At 33.8% G+C, this 25,928-nt stretch overlaps 1 protein-coding gene across 7 annotated transcripts in view; it reads left to right on the top strand.

The window, feature by feature from the left end:
• The window catches only part of LOC129943463 (neurotrimin-like), a 71,457-nt gene extending 48,473 nt beyond the window's left edge, over positions 1-22,984 (top strand). For 6 of the 7 annotated variants that reach the window (XM_056052936.1, XM_056052934.1, XM_056052930.1 and 3 more), the window contains 4 exons: positions 9,374-9,526; positions 11,526-11,579; positions 11,986-12,075; positions 21,497-22,984. In XM_056052936.1, coding sequence (XP_055908911.1) covers positions 9,374-9,526; positions 11,526-11,579; positions 11,986-12,075; positions 21,497-21,633 — 434 coding nt within the window. In that variant the 3' untranslated portion in view covers positions 21,634-22,984. The remainder of the gene's footprint in view (positions 1-9,373; positions 9,527-11,525; positions 11,580-11,985; positions 12,076-21,496) is intronic. The other variant, XR_008781251.1, reaches the window with a different exon arrangement.
• The last annotated feature ends 2,944 nt before the right edge of the window (positions 22,985-25,928 follow it).

The raw sequence follows: 25,928 nt of genomic DNA, 5'->3' as shown, positions 1-25,928 counted from the left end.
TACCTTTGACCCTAATAAATACACAATTAGTATATTACCGCCTCTAGGCACATCAGACCATTGTATCGTATCTGCAAAATTCTCATGTCGAAAAAACCCAGTTAAAGAAAAAACTCCTATGAGAACCGTTTGGCAATATGATAAAGCCAACTGGGACTGTCTCAATGAATTCTTCAGGAAGTTTAACTGGTCACTATCCTTCCTCGATAGTGACGTGGATTATAGCGCAGAAATGGTAACAAATTTAATTCTTTGTGGAATGAGAAATTTTATCTCGAACAGGGTAAAATCTATCAAACCCAAAGAGAACTCATGGTTTGATTCGAGCTGTAAAGAGGTTATTAGGATCAGAGATGTAAGTTTCCGTTGTTACAAAGCCAACCCGACTGAGGAAAACCGGAATAAGTTCCAACAAGCTAGAAAGACATGTAATGGTAATATTCGTCGAAACAAATTTTTGATTTATCATAAATTAAGGCAAAAAATACTACAAGAGTACTGAAAGACCTTGACATACACAAATCCGCTGGCATGGATAGTATATCCCCAATTATTCTGAAGAGGTGTTCTTCATCGCTGGTAAAACCACTGCGCAAACTTTTCCATCTTTCCTACTCTACAGGTCTCTTTACGAGCGGATGGAAAATAGCATTTGTCCAGCCTGTCCTTAAAAACCCACGTCCCTTCTTTCCAAGGTCATTGAAACGCTGATTAATTATCAGCTCAAGAAATATCTCGAAGACCGGAAGCTTCTTAATGACCGACAGTATGGTTTTCGTAGCAATAGGTCCACTGCTGACGGTTCATCTCACCGAACAGTGGAACAAATCTTTACATCGTTTTGGAGAAAGTAAGATTGCACTTGATATTTCAAAAGCATTTGATAGAGTTTGGCACCGAGCTCTCTTATCGAAAATGCGTGCTTTTGGTATTAATGAATCTCTTCTTCGTTGGATTAGAAATTACCTTTCTAACCGTTTAATACAAGTTGCACACTCTTTCTTATAATTATTAATAATATTATGTCTACCACTTCTAATCCATTAACCTGTTTCGTCGACGACAGTTACTTCAGCTTCTCATACTCGTTTATAGATTCACATCCCTGTCCCTCGGACTTCAACGGCAGCGTAAGCGTATGATAAGCTCATTAAATTCTGATCTTGACAGCATTGTCCAATGAGGAATCAAAAACTGTGTAGAATTTAATGCTTCGAAAACTCAATGCTGTCTCCTGTCGTTAAAGCGTAACACACCCCCACAATCTATGAGTGGCACTTGCATCCAAGAAACTAATCAACTGTCAGTACTTCGTATGTGTATCACAGATCACCTTTTAAGGAACGATCATATATTTGATATTGCCAAAAATGCTGCCAGGTTCTTAGGATTTCTCCGACGGTGCAAGAAATATTTCACCCCTTCTGATCTGGCTGTAATTTACAAAGCCTTCATCCGTCCAAAGCTTGAATATAATTCGCATATCTGGGCAGGTGCCCCTAAAACAAGTTTAAATCTCTTGGATAGAATACAAAAAAGGGCTTAAAAAATTATAGGCGATGGAACTATAATCGAAACATTTACATCGCTAGAACATCGCCGCAATGTTTCATGACTTTCGTTGTTTTATCGATATTTTTACAAAAAATGTTCTGTTGAACTAGCCAGTTGCATTCCACCCCTTAAACGATTCAGCCGTAATACTCGCACTTACAGGAATGCTCATCAGTTTACCCTTGAGCTCAATTTCGGGTGTACTGGCAAGTATAGAGATTTTTTCTTAAATCGCACATCGAGAATGTGGAATGCTTTCGCCAACTCTGTTTTTCCCTCCCATTTTGATGTTCAGAACTGTAAGACCAATGTGCACCGGTATCTCCTTTTTAATCCTTCCCTATTTTTGCTAATGCTCGCACTGTGTTTAAATATAAACATATAAAGGGTACTAATAACCCCTTGAGTGTCTGCAAATTATAAAAAAAAAAAATTGCGGATTGACGTATGCCGTTATCTTTTTTGTATAATGGGAAATAAAATATATTTGTGATTTTATTGATTTTCTTTACTCTTGGCTTTTCGAGTTTGAATTTTCGTAGAGATAAATTATTCTTCTTTTTTTTTTACAGATTCCTTTTTCGAAATTCTGTAAGTTCTAACTAAAGGATAGTTAAACCATACAGCTTTGGAACGATTCTTATTTTAAGCCATGCATTAACGTTTTTTACTTTACGTTAGTTTTTTACTTTACTTAAAATTTCTTTATTTCAATCTCTTATATGATGAGACACACTTTCATTTCATTGGGTTTGAGGAAAAAAAAACAGAATAGCCGCATCCGGCAAATTGCAATCTAAGAGTGATTGTCAAAAAGCCGAGGTATCAACAAAGAGTGACTTTTTGGTGCATTCCATTGGCGAATATTTAGACGAAAATTGTTTCACACGCAATTGTCATAACTCTTTCTATTGTAATTCAAAATTAAGATAATTCTTTGGAAACTTTTCGTTATATTTAAAATTAAAATCGTTTACATATTATATATGTACATATGTAGGTACTATTGGCAAATGTGTGACTTTTGTTTCTACTTCTTTTTACTAAACTATTTCCAAAGTGGTATTACAATAATATTTTATTCTAATATAATATCTAGTATATAAAATTCTCGTGTCACAGTGTTAGTTGCCATACTCCCCCGAAACTTCTTAAACAATTTTAATAAAATTTCGCATATGCATTCGGTATGTCTGAGAATAGGTTTTTATCTAATTTTTATATTCCTGAGGGTTATTGATCAATTGCATCAACATCATGCACTGTGCAACGATCTTACGATAGTATTCAGTGACGCTACGTACAATGAAGCTTTAAATGCTATTGAGGTTCTTTGGATTACCATTGCCAACTTACCACTCAGTCATTTCGGTAGGCATTCACCAAGTCGAAGTGCATCTGATTTCATAGACACTGAATTGAACCGTGAACTACAATAGAATACTGCAGAAATCGCAGCGATTGTTGCTCTCAATGTCCTACTAATGAGTGAAGAACAAAAAAACATTTATGACCACATCATGCTCGGAGTTTCGGCAGGACATCGCTAATTCTTGCTAAAATACGATTACATAATGCAACTTTATTGGATGGAGGTAGAACAGCTCATTCAGTATTTAAATTGCCACTAAATATTCAAAGTAAGTCATACATGGTGTGCAATGTAAAAAAACAATCAGCCACAGTGCTGAAAAGGTGTAAAATTATCATCTCGGATGAATGCTTTATGTCACACAAACATTCACTTGAGTCGTTGAGCAGGACATTGAAAAATAAAGGAAACAACCGGCACACACTACTCTTTATTGCGCATTCAACGCAAGCTGATAAGATCAACGCGTGCTTAAAATCATTGCCACTGTTGCGTAAAGTACAACATAAAGTAAATATGAGTGTTTAAATGCTTTGAGATCCATCCGCTGAAACATTCTCAAAACAGCTGTTAGATATAGGCGACAAGATGCTCTCATTGACCAGATATTTCCCGATGCACACAGAAAATATAAAAATCATAAGCTCCTAGAGCAATTTTAACAGCAAAAAAGAGGCTGGGATGCGACCCACACTGATAACTTCCCATCCCGTCTGTCGATTTGTCTTGCTTAAAAGTTTGTCTTTATGTACTCGTATCAATTTTTACCAAATTTGCGTACTCTTTTTGTAGATTTTATTTTTTATATGAAAAAACGGACTGTTGGATTTTCATATTAAAATTACTGAATATCGAAAACAATATTTTCTGTGAAATAAAATAAGTTTCAAGCCAATATTTTTAAGTTTTGAAAAGCTATTTTAGCCGAAAGTAAATTTTTACCAAGTTTTAGTATTGTTTTTATTTTAGAGTTTTATTTTTTGTAAAAAAAAAACTGTCAATTCGATTTTTTAAAAATTTTACCAACAATATTTCTTATGAGATAAAATTACTTTAAAGCCAATACTTAAAATTTTTAAAGAGATGTTTGAGTCGAAAATCAATTTTTACCAACTTTTATACATTTTTTTTAGGTTTTTATTTTTTGTAAAAAAACTGTCAATTCGATTTTTTTCAAACTTTAATTGAATGTTGACAGCAAGATTTTTTGAAAGATAAAAGTAAATTAAAGCCAATATCTCAAAGTTTTGAAAAGATATTTGAGTCGAAAATCAATTTTTACCAACTTTTATAAATTTTTTGTTTAGGTTTTTATTTTTTGTAAAAAAAATTGTCAATTCGATTTTTTTCAAACTTTAATTGTATGTTGACAACAAAATTTTTTGAAAGATAAAAGTAAATTAAAGCCAATATCTCAAAGTTTTGAAAAGATATTCGAGTCGAAAATCAATTTTTACCAACTTTTATACATTTTTTTTTTAGGTTTTTATTTTTTGTAAAAAAACTGTCAATTCGATTTTTCTCAAAATTTTTCAGAATGTTGAAAACAATATTTCTTATAAGATAAAATAAAATTGAAGCCTTAATTTTAAGTCTTTGAAAAGATATTTGAATCGATATTCAATTTTTACGAACTTTGAGTAATGTTTTTTTTTAGATTTTTATTTTTTATAAAAAAACTGTCAATTAGATTTTTCTCAAAATTTTATCAGATGTCAAAAACATTATTCTTCGTTGCAAAAAATTGTTTTAGAGATAAAATCATATTTCAGTCGTAAAATTTTGGAGGTGACAAATTTTTTTTTTCAGTTTTATTGATTTAAAAAAAACACCGTTATATTGATTTTTTTCAAAAAATATACTTGTTTGGTATCACGTTACAATCTATTATATAAAATTTAATTCAAGTCTCTAGCGTTTTTGGTTCGTAAGATATTTAGGGTTAACCAAAATATTCACCATTTTTTCAAACTGATATAGTAAAAAAACCACCCACGCAATTTTCTTGAGAGCCCTTTCTGCATCTTTCTGCCTTATTATCTGTATAACAAAATTTATTTGAAGTCGATATCTCTTCTGGTTCTTGAGCTATGGACAACGAAAAAAACGTCGCGAACGTACGGACGTACGGACGTACGGACGTACAAACGTACGTACACACGCACGCACAGACATCTTTCTAAAAATCTTTTATTTCGACTCTAGGGACCTTGAAACGTCGAGAAATGTCAAAATTTTCAATTTGACAAATCGGACCCATTACAATAACTTCCTATGGGAAGTTAAAAATGTAGAAGTCAACGAATTAAATCTCAAGCTACAACATTTGTAACCAGGAGAATTGGTGCCATACAAATCTATTGATACAGTTTGTGATGCTACCAAAGCTGTAAATTATGCAACTGAGGTTTTGAACTTATTGCATTTACCAGGCATGCCACAGCATATTTTACAAATGAATGTTGGATCTCCAGTTATTTTCCTTTGTGCAACTGCACGCGATTACCAATTAAAAAGTTAATGACAAATGTAATGGAAGCCATAATTCTAAATGGAAAATTCTGAGGTGAACATATATTATTACCGCGAATCAATGTTATACCCACAGGTGTACCAATTCAATTCAAAATCCTTTAATTTCCAATAAGATTGGCATTTGCAATGACTATCAATAAGCCTCAAGGCCATACAATTTCTGTCTTAGGCTAAGATTTGAGCACTTCATATTTTTCATAGGGTCAACGATACGACGCACGTGGCGTGCTCTCGAGTAATCAAACAATCCAGTTTGTTTATATTGGGGAAAGCTGGGATTATTGTGGTATTGTCATAATTAGTGATATGTTTATAATTTTAAAGAATTAATTTTAATAACTTAAAAACATTTGTTTGGTGATTTGTTATGTTAATATTTTGTTACTGTTTACAATGTTCTATATCTCCCCCACTTATATAATACATTATAACACATTTGCAATAAGTCATTTATTTCTAGCTTACACCGATGAGCTTGCTTAAATAATATGTTTTCCAAAAGAGTGATTCTAAGTCAATGTAATTTCCTCTCTTATATTACAATTAATGTAACCTTTATTTATGAAAGAAAAAAATTAAGCTAAGTTTCAGCATTTTAAAAAAGTGAAATAAGTCAAAATTATTTTGAGATATGAGGCCAACTTGTCCTGAATTGTATCAAATGGAGACCACCCAGATATAATAGATCAGTATCCTGGTATTCTCACTCGGACTCATCCGATAACGAATGAGAAAACCTTGTTAATACAAAACTTTTGTTCATGTACGGTTTATCTTACATAAGTTGTGTGACAAAAACTTAATGTGAACCATATCTAACCAGATTAATTAATGGTTATTTTCCCAACTTTCATGAGTAAAGATTAAAAAACATAACTCTATACCGTAAAACTACTCCGAATACGAACTTACTACAACTAGTCGATGCACTTCCATTAAATTTTTTACTGCGACTTAGTTAACAAGGGTGTTCATATTGGCCTGCATACGTTGCACCACCGTAGTACCCGTGGTGTAATGGTTAGTGCGTTGGACTGTCATGTCAGAAGTCTTGGGTTCAATCGCTGACTATGTCACCTAAAGTTTTATTTGTCACGGGTATTGCCTTTTTGCGGGGAATTTACAAATCCTCAAAGAGTAATTCTTGTCTTGAAAATTAACCATTAGGGTAGTATAATGGTAAAGAAATAATTAAAAGGATGGCGAAAACTATTATAGCCGAATCAATTGTATTAAACCCCAGAAGACATACAAAATGCCTTAGATCAGACTTTGGGCTGATCAGTGTGGACTGAGTGCCAACCCACACAAAACCGATTTAGTCTTATTTTCGAGGAGATATAAAATTCTGTTTGTCAGCCCTCCCTATATTAAAAGAATCCAACTAAAATTCTCTTCTGTACGGTGTGGCAGTATGGTGGATTGCCTATGTATAAGCGGATCGCTTCGCACGGCCCCATCTGCAGCACTGGATACCTTACTCTACCTAACACGAACACCTCTTGACATATTAAGCAAACAAATAGCTGCAAGCTCTGCTATTCGACTCAAAGCTTCGTCGCAGTGGACTAACAACAACATTGGCCGCTCCATAGTTCTTAGGTATTACGAATCAATTCCAAAACACACAGACTACACCATCCCCCAACTGCAATTCTACAGAAACTTCCGGATTTCTATCTTTCTGGGAGGATAGGGCATTCCTAGAAGACGAATCAATCCATTTTTATACAGATAGTTCGAAAACAAAAGAAGATCTTGGTGGAGGTGTGTTTACTCTGAAGTTTAAGTCTCTCATTCCGCCTTCCCAATTATTGTAGCGTGTTCCATAATGAACTATTGGCGATAAAAGAACTCTTGTTCTCGCTTAAAGAAAACGCGATATCAACCACGTGTCAGGTCACGAAAAACATCTGGCCAACACCAGATTCAAAAATGTTCCAAATATCCTATCCATGTGGCATCAAAAAAAACTGGTTCTTTTTATGACCTTCTTTGGAAAACCTTGACTAACTTAATCCAAAAATTAAGGAGGTTTTTGTATGAAATTTTATACTCACAGTTTTAAGGCAGCTGCTTGCCGAATTTATAATTATTGAATATAAGAATGAAACAACAACAACTTGTGTGTGCTACCACCAAGTTCATAGGCTGGAGTTATAGCTATTTCACGGGGGCCAACCCGATCATCAGACTCCTTTAGTGGTGCTTAATCGCTTTTTGTTCAATTTAATTTTTGAAGAACTTTTGCCCGAGCTGGGCTTGAACAAGCGATCTAGCGTGTGAGGAGCTAGTGCACTACGCACTACGCCACCGCACCCACATGAAAGTTGTAAGCCAATTACAGGTTTTTTCGTTCTATCGTACTATACTGAACCGATTAGCATTTTTCTAAGCACACACAAGTAATTGTTGTTGTTTTATTCAGTTTCTTTCTATTATCTCCTCTCTTTTTCATAAGCCAACGATTTCGATTGGATTCGTATGAGGAGGGAGATGGGGCGAAAGAGTTGACACGGGTCAAGATTTTTTAAATTTTTACAATTTTAAGGAGGTTTTTGTATGAAATTTTCCAAAAATGTTTGCTTGCAACAATATAAACTTAAAATATACCTAATTTATTCCACATTTGAGTTTTTCCAAAAAACCTAAGGGTTTAAAAAATATTGGCAAATAAACTCAAAACTATTCATAATACCACTTTCTACATCATTCTTACAGGTCCAAATGTCTTTATTTTGAATCTAGCTTCACCTACCAGATTGCCCGAGCTTCAAAGTTTTTTTATAATTGTATTTTTTTCAAACCTATTATAGTTATGACCCAGGTATAATTTTAACAAGAAATGTTTTTAGACCTTTTTCGTGGCTTATTAACCCAAACAATATGGCTCTTATATGTATTTGTAGTTCCGCATTATTATTGATCATACATGCAGACATGTGTATCTACATTAATCGTATAACAGAATGATTCGAGTTGACATAACATCACTTTTTTTTGGTAATCTGTCTTAACCTTCTACTTTTTGAGTAACAAAAAATCCATATCAAAAAAGTACAATTAAAATTTAATTTTTAAGCATTATTTTATGCAATCAAAGTTTTTAAAGAAAAAAATCCTTCTATGAAACCTTTTGAATTATTAACTTTGTCTTGCTTATGTGATTAGTAATTCCTAATTAAAACTTACTTTTTCTACATATGTAAATATGTATATAACACTTTTCCAATTTCAAACCCGGTGACGATGGCGGTGGGGACAGAGCATTACGAAGTAGGTATCACTGCACATTCATTTAGGGTTATCCTCGTGAGATACAAAATTTTGCTCAAAAATGTATAAAAGGGTAAACTTTAAAATGTTATACCATTTTCGTCCCGGTAAAGTTAATAGTTTTTCATATTTTTTTAAATTTCCGTATATAAACTCCTTTGTTATAAAATAAAAGCCAGGCATACGAGTTGGGTTGTGTGTGCTGTCCATTCGCACTGTCTCACTGCCAAAGCGAATTAGTTGTTGGCCAATTAGCATACAGCTTCATTTGTGTTGATAGTAATAGACTCACCATATGGAGTTTTCTTACATGTATCATTCATATATGTACATATAAAAAATATATATGTGCATATAATGCTCCTTTATATAACTTCTAAAAAAAAATAAAAGAAAATGTGGGACGCTTGAATTCACTGAGGAACAAAATTAAAACTTTTTGTTCTTCTCTTTTTGTATTCATATTTGCATTTATACAATTTTGCTTTTGGGTGGGTTCTGATTATATTACCATATCACACTTCAAGGTGGTGACATTTAAATATAATTATTTATGAAACTAGTACAAGTCAGGTATCCTCTTGTCATAATTATACTTTTGTCTTGTTTTAATTTAATACATCCTTTCTATTGCAGGTGGGAAATTTCAATCAAATTCGACAGAAATGGGCGACTATAAGGTTTCAATGAAACTCCAAATTTATCCACTGACACAATCTGAGTTTGGTTCATATCGATGTGTTGCGAAGAATTCGCTGGGTGATACGGATGGAACAATTAAATTGTATCGTAAGTATTTTCAAAATTGATTTATGTGATGACAGCAGAATTTTGGTCAAACATTCTAATCGGTGCTGTGTAATTTAGGTTGCACTTGAAATTAATTTTAATATTATTATAAAATTTTTCTTCTGCAAGTTTGTATAGATAAAAAATAAACCGTTTTGTTAATTGATTAAGTTCATGCGTGTCTTAATTCAATACCGGAAGGAGATTTTAAAAAAATCAATATTTCATTAATTGAAAGTTAATAACAAAAAAACAATAAATTGGGTGACTTACAACTCTCAACAATCCTTGTTTGCGAGTAACGTTGCCAGGGATCAGGGGCGAACGCAGAATACCAGAATATATGTAGTCATCAAATATCCATTATTGATCAAAAGAAAAAAACATAAATGGTAAATTAGTTTCCAACTCAAATTCTCAAATTACAAAAAATTTTAATAAATTTGCTACGGTGATAAAAATTGTGCATAAAACACAAACAGCCTAAATCAGAACAATAAATGTCTGTATTTTTTGGTAAAGAAAAAAATATTTGTCTTGTTTTCATTCAGTTTAATATTTTTATTCTATAACACTGAGATAGAAGATGAAGGGTTTTTAACTTTTTGTTTAATGAAGCTTAGTATTATTATTACCACAGAGATACTCTCTTTCGTCATTTTTCTTATGGCTAAAAATAAAAAAATTAAAGAAGAAAATGACCTTGTTGTACTCGTTTTTGAAACGATCTCACGGCCACTTATGACACATTTAAATATCAAAACACCGAAAAATGGATCGGTTTATTTATGTTAGTTTCAACTGTTAATAAAAAAAATCTTTTAACTTAACTTTTTTCACTTCTTGAATTGTGACACAGGAATATTTTAAAACGAAAACATCAACCAGCTCTGTTTAGTTGTAGGCATATTTTACTACAATTTCGAAAAATTTCACTTAAACCTACACAAAATGGCTTGTAGAGGGTAACAAAATAAATTGCGTAAGCTGGATAGCCAAAATCTTTGAAACCCTTCAAACTATTTTGTTTGCTGTTAGTTAAGAAATTTTATAAAGTCTGGTGGTTTTAAGATTTTGAAGCACGCAAAAATCAGCAAACATTTCATTGAATTTTGATCTATAATATTTAGAGGGTCAACCATAAACTTGAATGTTTGTTTTACCTCGAATCGATACCTTTCATACAAATAGTCTTCATCTATTTCAAAGGGGGTCCAATCGTGTTAAGTAGAGTTTTCGTTTTTTGTTAGTTGGTAGCATTTCAACATCCAGCGAATTATCTTTTGACATTTTAATTTTTGATTTTAAATTTTCAAATAAAATGTCTTGTAACTTAATTTACTCAATCAGTTTGTTTATTTTTGACGTTCAATAGATTTAAAAACAGCTTACAGATTATCGTTTTTAAAATGGGTTTAAATTGTCTATGAATAACATAAACTTATCACGGAACTATGAACATGACCCTATGACTTTGGTCTAAATATTCGGAACGCATTTAAAATCATTATTTCTAGTATTTTCGTGGCGAGTTTAAGAAAAACGTGTTTGATAATTTTAAAATTCAACCCAGCAATCTACGGTAAATTTGAATATGCGAAAAAAACAAGAGAACTGCGAAAATCACCTCATCTCTTTGTTTCATGTATGCAACATTTAAAATACAAAATTATATTTTTTGAAACAACTGTTAAAATGTTAGAAATCAACTTAATTGTCATACATTTGATATAATTTTAATTAACTTCGTTTATTGAAAAATTCCACTTACTTTGTACACACCAGCTGTAGACAAGAAAAAAGCTTCTTCTTAGCAGGAGTTCTGAGTTTAAGATTGAAAAACAACAGAAAATATAAATTAAGAGATTAATTTTAACTACATTCGAAGCTACAAGGGCCTCAGGTCAAATTTATTTCTAGAAATAATAAGTACATTTTATTCAAATCCTTAATTTCTTTTACTTTCTCGACTTTCAATAACTCCATTTTCGTCCCTCAGGAATACCTCCAAATGCAGTCAACTACTTAGATAACTTCGAAGGAAGACATAAAGGTGAGTAAAGCAATACGAATTAAAAATTATGATGGGAAACTAAACCGATTGTTATATACATAAAATCCAAAGCCGAGTCCGCAAGTAAATTTAAAAATAATAAATTCTTTTTCGTTTTGCTTTTGCCCACAAAATTTTAATCCTGTATTCCCATTTTCCGCAAATAAAAAAAAGGAAGAAAATAAAAACTAGGTACTAGGTATAATAATTTATTCAAATCCTTAACTGTGTCGTATCTGAGCTTTGGTCATTCTAGTTCAAGAAACCATGGTCGGTTGACAGATAGAAGTGAATGGCAGTTATGCGATTTGCATTACTCACTCATCTTTCAGTAGATTTTATAATTTAAATCCAAATTCGTTTTCTTGTGCTTATTCCTCCTTTTTACACTTTTCACAATTTTTAGGTAAAAAACGAATAAAAAGCTCGGAATTGTATCATCAGGCAAAGAGCGTGGACGCAGGTGATGATCCAGAGAATCCGGTTAAAAGGAAAGGTATGTAAAGCAGTTAGCCTAGAATAAATATACTTTTCATCATAGTTGAAATGCAGAATGAAAAGAAGCAAAGAATGGTTTCAGGAAGATAAAGGACAATTGAATCGTAGAATAACCTATAGGCCATCAAAAAAGCTCTCCGCCTGTAATAGGGTATTATATAAACAAGTTCTTTTTTTCTGTGGCTTGTTTGTACCTATTCACTTGACATTGCATTTGTGTAAAGAAGTTCCAATAAACCTAAAAATTATCTAATGGTTTGTCAATAAATGAAGGGAGGACAAAAACAGTACAGTATTATGTTGTAGAGAAATAATGATTGAATTGGACATTAAAGAGGCGTTAAGGTTTATTGAACATTTAAAGGGGACGCACAGTTTTTGCTCGACAAAAAATTTAATTTGATTTTCATGACATAGAATATTGGGATACAACTTAGTTGATGAGTCACTTTTAAGGAAAAACAATATTGAATGAGGCGAATTAATAGTTTTAATTGTTAAACATCTTTGAAGCGTTATTTTTTGAATTCCATCAAAAGGTTCGCTTGAGAAAAACCCTTAAAATAAATTCGAAAATTAAGATCTTAACTGTGTAGTATAATAGTAACAAAAACAATAGAAAATTAAAAAATTGTATTTATGACATCAATTGAAGATGCTTCATTTATCTTTTACATTCGTTGCGCAAGAATATGAATCTATTTCGTATCAAAGGAATTTATCATAATTCTTGAGCTTATTCTTAGTTTAAAAACGGTATCTCAAAATGTGTACACATTAAGAATTTTGAGCTTTTTTAATAAAGTTAACACCTCGCGCCAACACGCGCGACTATGATTTGCCAATTCAGCATAACAGCATATTCTCATAAGTTCCCACGATTGGTGGGTATCATATTCTGGACAACGGTGCATTGAGGTGAATGCACCGACACTACGAGTATCAAGGTCGCTGACGCAGCAATCATCGATGCACGCCGTTAGGTGTTATTTTAGGGAATTAGTTTTAAGTTAATCAGTTCAATTGTGAGCCCGGACCTGATTAGTCGTTAAATAAATATATTGTCAAATTTAATAACCGTTTATTTATTCCGTAAGTCGAACCGTTGGGCCAGCCCCTCAGGGGTTGGCGTTCGCTTTTTTTTCATATACGAATCCGCGATTCGTTAATTGGCGCCCGAGCAGGGACCGCGTTGCAAAACTGTATCCTTTTCGCCTGTAGATCCTAGTTCATTACCAATACGCTCTATTTGAGTGAACGTCACTGTTAACATGGGAACACAGTTGACCATTTTGGATAATAACTAAACTTTTCGCATAAACATGGGAACATGCGAATATCTGTTAAGGCTAAAGGATACGACGGTGATGGTGATCGTTCCATTAGTAGGCTGCTTGCGGCTAAACGGGATTCAAACGACACCTCCCACTCAACACGGTTCCTTGGAAACCCTATTCCGTCGGTTAAGGGGAGTACTAAATCTAAACCCTTTTTTTTCAGGAAAAAATATTTCAACAAAAAATATATATCTTTTAAAAGACTAAAGACTAAAGCGAGGAAGTTATGATAATTGTGTGAGTGGGAAAAAAGAGCCCATAATTTATCTATATTCTATAGAAAAAGTGATCCTTGAAGCATTAAGCTATTCAAAGAAAAGATATATATATATTATTCCTAATTTGAAAAGAATAATCATATTTAATTTATTAATTGTTATTAATTGTGCAAGTGTGAGTGTGTGCAGTTATTTGATATAAAAGAAAAAAGAAGTTTAATAAGGTGAAAAATAATCTTTCATAATCTGTGCCTAGTGTCTGTTAAGGTAAGCCTACATTTTACATTTTTTTTTATTCTTATTTTATTTTTTGAGAGAGATTTTTAAAATAAAAACATAAACTATGGATCAAGTCGCCCAACAAATTGTTGAATTGACTGGGGCAGTCAGTAGCTTGATTTCCCAATTGAAAAGCTTTGAGAGGAGAATCGAAGCTGTCGAAGGAAAAACAAATTCGTCAGCCTCCTCAGCTGCACCTTCTTCGGCTGTTAGCCATTTTGAGCTTAGTCCTCCTCAAACAGAGGCTGATCTCAGGGAAATAAGTAAGCTACCTGACTGCGTTAAAGAACTTCAGGTCTTTAATGGAAATCCTACTCAATATGTATCATGGATACATACTGTAGAGGGAATCCTTAAAGACTATGAAATAGTTAAATCAAAACCGCTTTACCGTGCGATTTTACAACACATTCGGGGTAAAATCAGAGGTCCTGCTGATGCCGCTTTAGTAAGTTATAATATTTTTGACGCTGACTGGCTCGAGATGAAATCCTGCCTATCATTGCATTATGCTGATAAGCGAGACTTAAGGACTCTCGAACATCAGTTGAACCAACTTGCTCAGAAGGGCAGTAAGCTGGACGACTTTTATGCTGCTGTTAACCACCAATTATCTTTGATGGTTAACAAAATAAAAACTGAATCGTATAGCGAAGAAACTATACGGGCCTTGGTGGAAACGTATAGGAATAGGGCACTGGATGTTTTCGTGCGTGGCCTTAACGGCGATATCTCGAGGATGTTGATGATTCAACGACCGAGAACTCTTCCAGAGGCATATTCTGCTTGCCTGGAAATACAGAATCTCAATTATAGAAACAATTCAGTGCATTCCTCTACCTTTCAGAATAGCATTACGTCTCCAATAAATCAAAATTTCAGGAGTCTTGAATTCAGACCCCATATTCCCCCCAAAAGGCCTCAGCAAAACCAAATAGGGAGAAATAACAGGTTAGCTTGGCAATCGAATTACGAAGATGTCCAACCACCAAAAGTCGGACCAAAGCCTGCAGAAAAGATGGAAGTCGATAGGAGCGTTCAAAGCAAACAGGTCAACTATGCCAACCGCCAAAAGCTCCAAGGCAACCCATTCAAGCGTAGATCAGCCTCTGACAACTTCCCCAACAAGCAGCAACGTCTCTATAATATTGAGGTAGAAGATGGTGAGGACCTAGAAGAATACTCTGCTTCCGCAGAGGAGGCTACCTCTGACGAAATAAATTTTATGACAAAGGGCCATCTAGCGTACCATACTTAGAGTATGTGACAAAGGATGGAGTAGTGTTGAAGTTTCTTGTTGATACGGGGGCCAACAAGAACTTCATTAGTTCCAAAATCGATCAGCCCTCTATATCATTACAAAAACCTTTTTCTGTTAAATCCGCGGGTGGCAGTATCAAAGTATCGAAATATGTCGAGGGAAGATTTTTTTCTAACATTGGGAATGATACTGTCCTCCAATTCTTTGTTCTTCCTGGACTTGATTCCTTCGATGGTATCATTGGGGATGATTCTTTGAAGCAATTGGAAGCTGTCATTGATAGGAAAAACAACATTCTTACCATCAAACCTAACTTGAAGATTCCACTCAAGGCAAAGTTATCAAGACAAATCAACGCTGTCTTTAATGAGGATCTTTCTGACGACGTTAGGCAGGAACTACACAAATTAATTGACAAACACCAATCGCTCTTTGGACCAATTAGCATTGATGAAGTTATAGATACTTCGGTGCAAGCAGAAATTAGGACAAGAACGGACGAACCAATATACACGAAGTGCTATCCTTATCCGACATGCCTAAGGGAAGTCGTAGAGGAGGAAATTAAAAACCTATTAGAGGAAGGGATTATAAGACCCTCTAAAAGTCCCTACAATTCTCCAATCTGGGTAGTTCCTAAGAAACCAAAACCTAATGGTGAAAAACAATATCGAATGGTCATCGACTATAAAAGACTTAATAGCGTGACTATTTCGGACGCGTATCCCATACCGGATATAAACGCCACTCTCGCCAGTCTAGGAAATGCTAAATACTTCACGACTTTAGACTTAACGTCAGGATTTCACCAAATTCCAATGAAACCCTCAGACATTCAAAAAACAGCCTTTTCCTCCATGAATGGTAAGTATGAGTTCTTGAGATTGCCATTCGGACTCAAGAACGCGCCAGCTATTTTCCAACGGACAATTGATGATGTCCTTAAACCATTCATAGGAAAGATATGTTATGTCTATATCGATGACATAATAGTCTTTAGCAAGAATGAAGAAGAGCATTTAAAAAACCTTGACATGGTCCTCGGAAGGCTTAACGAAGCTCACTTAAAAGTGAACCTTGAAAAAACCCATTTCATGGACACTTCCGTAGAGTTTCTTGGCTATGTTATAACGGCCAATGGTGTATTACCTGATAAAAAGAAAATTGAGGCTATCCGAAACATACAACCTCCAAGTAATTTGAAGGAGCTTAAATCGTTTCTCGGATTAACCTCATATTACAGAAAATTTATTAGAGATTATGCCAAAGTCGCTAAACCCCTTACCAATTTAACAAGAGGCGAAAACGCTCAAGTCAAGGCCAACCAATCAAGGAAAATATCAATAGAACTTGATGAAAAAGCCACACAAGCGTTTAATGACCTAAAAGAGCTCCTCACATCTGCTGAAGTACTTGCATTCCCAGATTTTAGTAAACCATTTTCTCTTACTACTGACGCATCCAACATAGCCATTGGAGCAGTTTTGTCCCAAGGAGACGGAGGTAAGGAAAGACCAATTGCCTTTATTTCCAGATCACTAACCGCAAGTGAAGAAAACTACGCCACAAATGAGAAAGAAATGTTGGCGATAGTTTGGGCACTGGATAACCTGAGATCCTATTTATATGGTGCAAAACAAATTAAAATATTCACTGACCACCAACCTCTTACCTATGCTTTGGGTAATCGCAATTACAACGCAAAGTTGAAGCGATGGAAAGCTAGGATAGAAGAATATAATTGTGAATTAATTTACAAGCCTGGAAAATCAAATGTGGTAGCAGATGCACTATCGAGACTTAATATTGTAAACGACCACTCGACTGTCTCAGCTAAAGCTGAAACAGAATGTGAAGTGAATGCGTTACAGAACACATCTTCAACAGACACAGCTTCCGAACAAAATTTCGCTGATGGTAGATCCGATACTGATACAGCTTTCGAACAGGTTTCCTCCTTAGGATCACAAGATGTCGAATCGGCTTCAACTGTGTCGGCCAGTGGAACAATGCACAGTGCAGAGCAGGATTCAACGGATCTGATTCCTCATGTGGAAGCTCCATTGAATGTTTTCCGAAACCAGATTATTATCAGGGTTTCAGATAATAAACTTGATTCGATGGAGGAACCACATCCCGGTTACATAAGACACTACTTCTCAACTCCGTATCTAGATAACGTTGCCCTAACAGCTGTCCTTAAAGCCAAACTTAGGCCCAATATAGTTAATGGCATTAAAATTCCTGAACTTTGTATGGAACTTCTGCAAAAGGTATATTTGGAAACGTTTTCCAGCTATAAGATTAGGCTGACACAAAGAATTGTTGAAGATGTCACAGACGAGAATCGAGTGTGGGAACTCATTAGTAAGGAACACAAGCGAGCTCATAGAAATGCTCGAGAGAACAAGGAACAACTCCTTGAAAGATATTACTTCCCGAAAATGAATAGCTTAATAACACGCTATGTAAAGTCCTGTGACATTTGCCTTACAAACAAGTATGATCGACATCCGGCGACCCCTATGTTTCAGCCTACTCCTATTCCCTCTTATCCTTGTGAGATATTGCACATGGATATTATGGAAATCCAGGGTGAAAAGTTTATATCATGTATCGACAAGTTTTCAAAGTTTGCTAAATTATTCCACATTAGGAACAAGTCCTCTCTATATCTAAGGGACAAAGTGATGAAAGTACTTCACTATTTTACAGTCCCCAGGATATTAGTTACAGACAATGAAAAAAGTTTTCTCAGCCCCATAATAATTAACTTTATCAAAATGCTCGACATAAAGATGTACCAAACACCCGTTAATCGTAGCGAGGTTAACGGCCAAGTTGAAAGATTTCATTCAACAGTTCTCGAAATTTTTCGATGTTTGAGAGCCGAGTATAAAGAACTTAAGCTAAGGGAGCTGATACACATATCGGTCGATCGATATAACAATACAATTCACTCGGTCACTGGCAGAAAACCATCTGACATGTTTTTTAACAGAAGTTCCAGAGTAAATTATCAAAAGATGTCAAATTATCGGATAAAAGTAAATCAGGAACTTAGGGAAAAGATAGAAAAAAATCAAAAGGCCAAAAACCAATGGCATAATAAAAAGAAATCTATCCCGAAGAAATACAAAAAAGGTGACGTAGTCTACACATCCTTCAAGAGGATTCAGGGCAAACATAAGCCGCTGTATCGGAAGGAGGTGGTAGCAAAAGATAACAAGGTAACCATTATAACAGACACAGGTAGAAAAATTCACAAATCCCAATTAAAGAATATTTAACTACAGAACACACACCCGCACAAAGAAAGCACACATCGAAAAAAAAAAAAAAAAAAAAATGTACCCTTGCAATGTAATGTAAAAAGACATAAAATGATAAAATGTAATGAAATAAATACATAAAATGTATAAAATAGTACATTTAATAAAATGACATAGGTAACGAAACCTTAATGTCAAAGCCAAAGCATAGAATAATGAAATGAATAAAATGCAGAAAAATTGTATATTTATTAAATGTATGGCAAAAATCATCATACTAATGAAATACATGCATACATAAAATTGCATAAAAATTGCAAAAAATTATTTATATATAAAAATTTAATTTTTTATAATATATATGTATAAAAAAAAAAAAAAAAAAAAAAAAAAGGTCAATGGCACCATGCCTAAACAAAAACCAAACTATATTATCTATATTATTACATAATTAATAACCATTTCTTTTTCAGAATATTAATTTTAATTTTTCCATTTTTTCTAGATATTTTAATAACGATATTACATTATTAATATTTTTAAACTTTTCATGACCTATTTTTTTCCTTATTAAGTTTATATTTAACTGATTTATTTATATTTAACCAATGTAACAAATTTAAAACACAATATAGCTTATTATTCCTAACGGCCGTGCAAGGCTTCACTATCTTCGAGTACCAGTCCCCAATGGTAACAATAAAGGAAGGACCAGGGTGGATTATCGATGGACACTTCAAATTGGTGCATTTGATCCGGTTAGATGAATTTGAAGATCTGCTCAACAAGATGACTTTAGCTGTCCAAGCTGTAATCAAGCAACCTGAAAAGAAAATCGTGGCACGCCATCACCTTACCCAGCTTCACGAACGAATCGATATGCTCAAAGGAAAAATGCATAGAAGGCAAAGGTCGATTAATTGGATTGGTTCTGCGTGGAAATGGTTGGCCGGTAACCCTGACGCAGCAGATTGGGATGAAGTGCTCAAAAACGAGAACAACATAATCGAGAATAATAATCATCAATACAAAATAAACGAGAGGATCCTTAGGATAACAAAGGATATCACCCAAAGGATCAACCAGGTCATTAACAGCACCGTAATCCAAACGTCATCGTCTAATAGGGCTATCCACGAGCAAAACGTTATGGACGAATTATTAGTGGTGAAAGAAGATGTAAACGAAATTGTTCGCGCCTGCCAGATGGCGAGAAGCGGAATCGTAAATACAAATCTCTTGGACCATGAAGAGATCAACAGGCTTATCAGCGAAGTTGAAACTTTACCATATGCTAACGTTGTGGAGGCTTTGCAATTTGGTAAACCATCAGTCTATACCAACGATTCCATCCTACTGTACGTACTATCTATGCCTAAAGTCAGCAGGACTGAGTACAACTTGTTATTGACCAGAGCGTCAATCCTGGGAGGAAAGCAAGTCGACCTACCTTATTCTAAGATTCTAGCAAACCATGAAGATACCTATGGCATAATATCCAACTGCCTTAGTATGGGCAACATGACGACTTGTGATGAAAGCTCTTTAGAAAAATTGGAAGAAGAGGGATGCGTAGTTCGGTTGCTTAAAGGAGGGCACGCTAATTGTGCAATTCGTACCAATACAGCCAGTATTACGGAACTGATCAAGGAAGACACGATATTTGTCACAAACTTCCAAGGAAAATTATATAGCAAGAACATATCAAAGGATCTCTCCGGTACATATTTGATCCAGCTCTACAATGAATCAATTCGACTAAATAACAGAACATTTGTTAGCCTGACGGCAACATCGCTTCAAGCGCTTCCACCAGTTTTAACCAACACATCCTTGAAAGTGAACAAAGTGGACATCGAATACCTTCATGACATGAGCATCAAGAACATCAAGATCCTGAATGGCCTATCATATCGGCTAAACACCTATACTGCTACGGATGTGACGATCCTCCTGATATTGGCAATAGTTGTATGGATGATATGGCGCAAGCTGCACAGGAAGATTGACTTACCAAAGATCCAAATCCTACCACCACCGGTGCTACCTACCCCTAACATCTCATCTTAAAATACTGATCTACGGGACGTAGATTTTCAAAGGGGGAGGAGTTAACACCTCGCGCCAACACGCGCGACTATGATTTGCCAATTCAGCATAACAGCATATTCTCATAAGTTCCCACGATTGGTGGGTATCATATTCTGGACAACGGTGCATTGAGGTGAATGCACCGACACTACGAGTATCAAGGTCGCTGACGCAGCAATCATCGATGCACGCCGTTAGGTGTTATTTTAGGGAATTAGTTTTAAGTTAATCAGTTCAATTGTGAGCCCGGACCTGATTAGTCGTTAAATAAATATATTGTCAAATTTAATAACCGTTTATTTATTCCGTAAGTCGAACCGTTGGGCCAGCCCCTCAGGGGTTGGCGTTCGCTTTTTTTTCATATACGAATCCGCGATTCGTTAATTAATAATAATCTTGTTTGAATGTTTTAGAATTGTAGTTTCAAAATATTTATTGCATATAATTTTATTTATTGGCAATTTTGCTATCACCAACGAAAAGAAAAAAAAATATCGTAATTCTCTATGTTTTATTTATTTTTATTGTTAAATTACGTCCTAAGTTTGAAAATAATTTTTGTCTTTGCACTGGATCTCCATTATCTTACCTTAAATGTATTCAAAGAAGAGCTTTTAAGATGAGTGGTGACAGTGACTCACTTATGTACGTCACTCGAACGTCGTAATAATGGTTCTTGCCCCAACATTTTTGAAATACTATATGGTTATTGTTCCCATTAGACAATTTAACCGTAAAACTCGCTCTTCTAGGAATGGCCATCAGTTTACTCTTGAGCCCACATTCAATTGTATTACGAAGAAAAGAGATTTTAATGTTTAAAATAGTAAGATTAGACTGTAGACTCTGCTTTTCAATACTATGGTTTTCAAAATAGTTACATTTAAATGGTTTTTTTTATCAAAATATTTTGTAAATTTTTTCACGAATAAGTTTTTATAACATACCTTCATATTTATAGATGTTATTCTTGGGGATAACGATGACGCTGTACATGACGCCTCATCAGCACTGTCAATACACTCCCGGATATTTTATCAATTTAGTAAGCAACTAATATGGATACTCATGTCAACGGCATCGTTCATCACACTTTGACAGCAAGGACTTGCTTCGTCATTCATATAAAAATTCTCATATTCGTAAGGTCCTCGGCAAACCATGGGTAACTTAAAAAATAAAATAAAAATATAAATAAAAATAAAAATGTCAACCAATGCGAAATCAACACAAAAATCCAGACATCAAGGAGTTCGTGTAAATCAATGTCAATTCAAACGTTAATAGCTGATGGCAACGAGTGTGCTGTGCTGAAGCTACAAATCAGGATATACTTCTGGAGCCAATGCAAAGGGATGCTGAAAGACGTGTCATGCTCTTTCGTTAAAAAAAGCAAATAAAACACAAATCTCGCATGAAATGATATGCCCCGTCAAAGGCAATAAATTAATTCAGGATTATCTATACATACACATATTTATATATTTAATAGCATATATACTTACCTACTTTATATAGATTGTTGACTGACCAAAACCCACAAAACCATAAGCCACAAAAATTAAAAAAATAATCTGTAAATACACTGCGGTATACTGTCATTTTGTAGTGAAAGTGTTTAATTAAGCATCCACGTACATATAAAAATAAACACGCTTATGGGGAGAAAAATAAACACTTAAATTGTACGGGAGGGGAAAAACTGTAATGTCTTTCTTAAAAGTACTGTTTAATTTTGAGACAGCACTTAATTGATATTTTAAATTGCAAAGTTAAACTTTTTGTCGGTACATCCAGCGCAGCATTTTTGTACACCTTTACAGTGAAAAAGTTTTAATATTAACCTTCTTTATATAGGTTTACAATAACAGATTATTTTATTAATAACAAAGTTTTGAGTTCAAGACTTTACACAAATCAAGAAAAGAAATAAGGTTATTTTTTTTAAGTTTAATTTTTTATTTTAAAGCTTTTTACTTTAGTAGATTGGCTTAAAGTTTATATAATGACAAAGAATCTAATCTAATAAAAGACTGTAAAATATTAATACAAAACAACCAAAATATACAAAACAACAACAATGATCAAATAAAGTATGAAATAAATAATATATATATATTTATAGGAAAATATTATAGAGCTATATACTTAACATACAAAAATAATATAAAAAAGTTAAAAATAATACAAATATGCATGCAAGTTGTTATTTAAGTTAGCTGTAGAAATTGAAATATAAAATTAGAACTTAAGAAGTGTTGGAGAAAAAAATAAACTTGAAACATATCAGTATCATAAACAAATTATAAAGATGTTATCCATTAAATATTTGCGGAGCTAATAAAATATACATACATACATAATTTAATAAAGATATAAGCAAAAAAATTATTATAAATAAAAAATAATACAGAATATGTATACAATAAAATGCAAGATATAAAAAGTTTTACTCTCTTTACATCTGAACTAAAAAAGAACCAACTAAACAATCTCTCGGTATTACTGGATATTACCGCACATTTATTAATGTTTATGCCAATGCGGCTTATGCTATAATTAAATATCTAAACAAATCTTCTAAGATACGACTTTCTGATCCTGTTTATCACTCAAAACACTGAAAACTTTACTTACATCTGAACCTATATTTAAAAGCCCAGATTTAACAAAAAATAAGTTGTGGTATTAAAGAGCCAAATATGCAACTCCAACGGCGAAAGATGTCAGACTTAACGAATATGATTTTGATGTCGAGTACCTAAAAGGGAAATAAAACAGCGTTGCAGATGGTCCAAGTTGATTGATAAAAACGAACCCGAAAATATGTCAAAGTCTTACGATCACGAAGTAATAAGTTTGTTGGGTATTTTCTATAAAGTGAATCGTACAATGACTGGGGATAATAACGATGAAGTTATACCAACTGTTAAAACAACCTATAGTGGTTGCTTCAGAATACAAAACTTATCATATTTATATCACCGTTAACTTATTTAAAAATCAAATCCACGTTTTTAATGGACCTAAGAAAGAAATTCAACCAAAATATTGCATACAAAAATGCGAAACCTAGTCCAAAATAATGTTTTTGGAGTTGAAAGCATCCAAATCTGCAGATTGAATTTCAAGAATTTGTTAATAATTGCGAAATCTGCATATCGTAAACCTTGATCGACACCCTCTACAGATTACCCATGGAAATAACATGGAAGCTCTGAACAATCAGAGCTCAAAAAGGAACACAATTATTTTTTTGACAGTTTAGTTCCTGCTCTGAACTAAAAAAGAAAAGCGCAAAATAAAGATAACTCCGACAAACAAACTCCATCTATAACTCCACCATACACTCCACAACCAATAGATTATATTTCTAAGAGCTGAACTAGAGAAGATATGTGTTCACCGATGTTATATTATTGAATGACTTTTATTAAGATTTCAGTGTTCTTTATTTGAGCTTACAAAGTGAACTAGAAGACCAAGAAAAACTATCAAAAAGCTAGACCACCACGCTAGCCGATTATGTTATGCTTAGTCATTCATTTTAATGTTCATTTTGAGATAATTGTTGTTTAGACAAGTATTTTTAGAGATGGGACATTATACATCATCTTCCTTCTTTTAATTTACAATGGAATTCAAATAGTAGCATTTAGATGTAAGGGTACAAATAATACATTAGTTATAATAATTTCAATATATTATAATTTATGATGTATTATAGAACAATTCAAAATTTCATGTATTAAAATTCAATTTTATTGAGGTATATAAAAGTTTGGTTTCCGATCTAGTGGTATACACTCGGTCCGGTTGCCGCACTGACTCGAAATCTTGTTCGACATTGTTGCTATCAGGTAATGGAGATGAGTTACGAGTAGTGTGATAAGTGTCTGACAATTCAGGAGAAGGATTATCATTATTTCCAGAGACAACAGGCGTCCTCTCTTCCGCCTCGGGTAGTCTTATTTGTGGAGAATGCATTGACCTACGTAAGTGTAATGTATTTCTACGAATGACTCTATTATTTTCATTTTGGAGTAAGTATGACCTCGGACTGTCATGTTTGGATACTATTCTACCTGGTTCCTACTTTCCATTATTTCTATATAATACCTTTTCTCCTTTCTCAAAATGTGTTTCACGACGCGGTTTAATTTGATTATTATGTTTTAAAATTCTTTCTTGGCGTCTTTCTAATACCGCCTTCAAGCTATTTGAAATTTTCTGTTCAAGGTCTTCATCTTTTATTGGTATCCACGTTCTTAATTTACGATTCATGAGCATTTCTGCTTGTGAATACCCAATTCCTGAAATTGGCGTACTCCTATACTCTAAAAGAGCTTCTTCTAAACTACCTTCGGATTGGCTGATTTTTTTAAGTATTGATTTTGCGATATGGACTGCTTTCTCAGCAAGACCATTAGATCTTGGATATCTTGGACTACTGTATATAAAATCAAAATTTGAATTGTTCGCAAAATTTTCGGAGTTCATATGAATTGAAGGGTTGATTGTCGGAGACAATGCTCTGTGGAATAACATGAATCAAAAAAATTTTGTTTAAAATTTTAATTATGCTTGATGCAGTTTTGCCTGCGATTTCGTGAAGTTCAATCCACTTGGAATAGTAATCCATTCCAACCAAATATGATCTTCCCCCGTAATCAAGACAATCCATCCCAAGTTTTTGGAAAGGCCTTTTCGGAATAGGGTGGGGAATTAACGAATGCTTCTTGTTTTCGGATCTAAATTTTTCGCATTTTTTACACTTGAAAATCATGTTTTCAATGTCCCTATTCATGTAAGGCCAAAAAAGAATGTTCTTAGCTTTATTCAATGTCTTTGTTCTTCCCTTTGTTCTTATGAAGTACATCTATAGCATACCTTTGATTAAATTGTTTGGGACCAGAACTCGATTTTCATACAAAACTAGGCCGTCTTCTACAAAGATTTTGTCTTTAAACTGCCAAAAGAACCTAGCATTTTCTGGAACCCGTTGCTTATCTGCTGGCCAACCATCTTCGTACAGATGTACAAAAGTCTGTAACACAACATCTTTTCGGGTTTTTTCTTCGAACATTTTTCTTTTAGGATCACTCATATTGATGCTGTGAGGTCCTTTAATGATGATTCTATTTCAACTATAGGATCATTTATAAAATTACGTGATAACAAATCTGCCACGTATAAGAACTTTCCCGGAACAAACTTAATATCAAAAAAAAATTTGAGAGTTTCAATTTCATACGTTGTAAACGACTCGAATGAATTTCACCAACATCTTTTTTAACCAAAGAAACCAATGGTTAATGATCAGAATTTATGGTGAAATAATAACCATAAATGTAATTTTTGAATTTCTCACAGGCGTAGACAACAGCCAATAT

The sequence above is a fragment of the Eupeodes corollae genome, chromosome 1 (genome assembly GCF_945859685.1).
Source record: "Eupeodes corollae chromosome 1, idEupCoro1.1, whole genome shotgun sequence".
Lineage (NCBI taxonomy): Eukaryota > Metazoa > Arthropoda > Insecta > Diptera > Syrphidae > Eupeodes > Eupeodes corollae.
The sequence above is the reverse complement of the archived record's forward strand: the minus strand, read 5'-3'. Positions and strand labels throughout refer to the sequence as shown.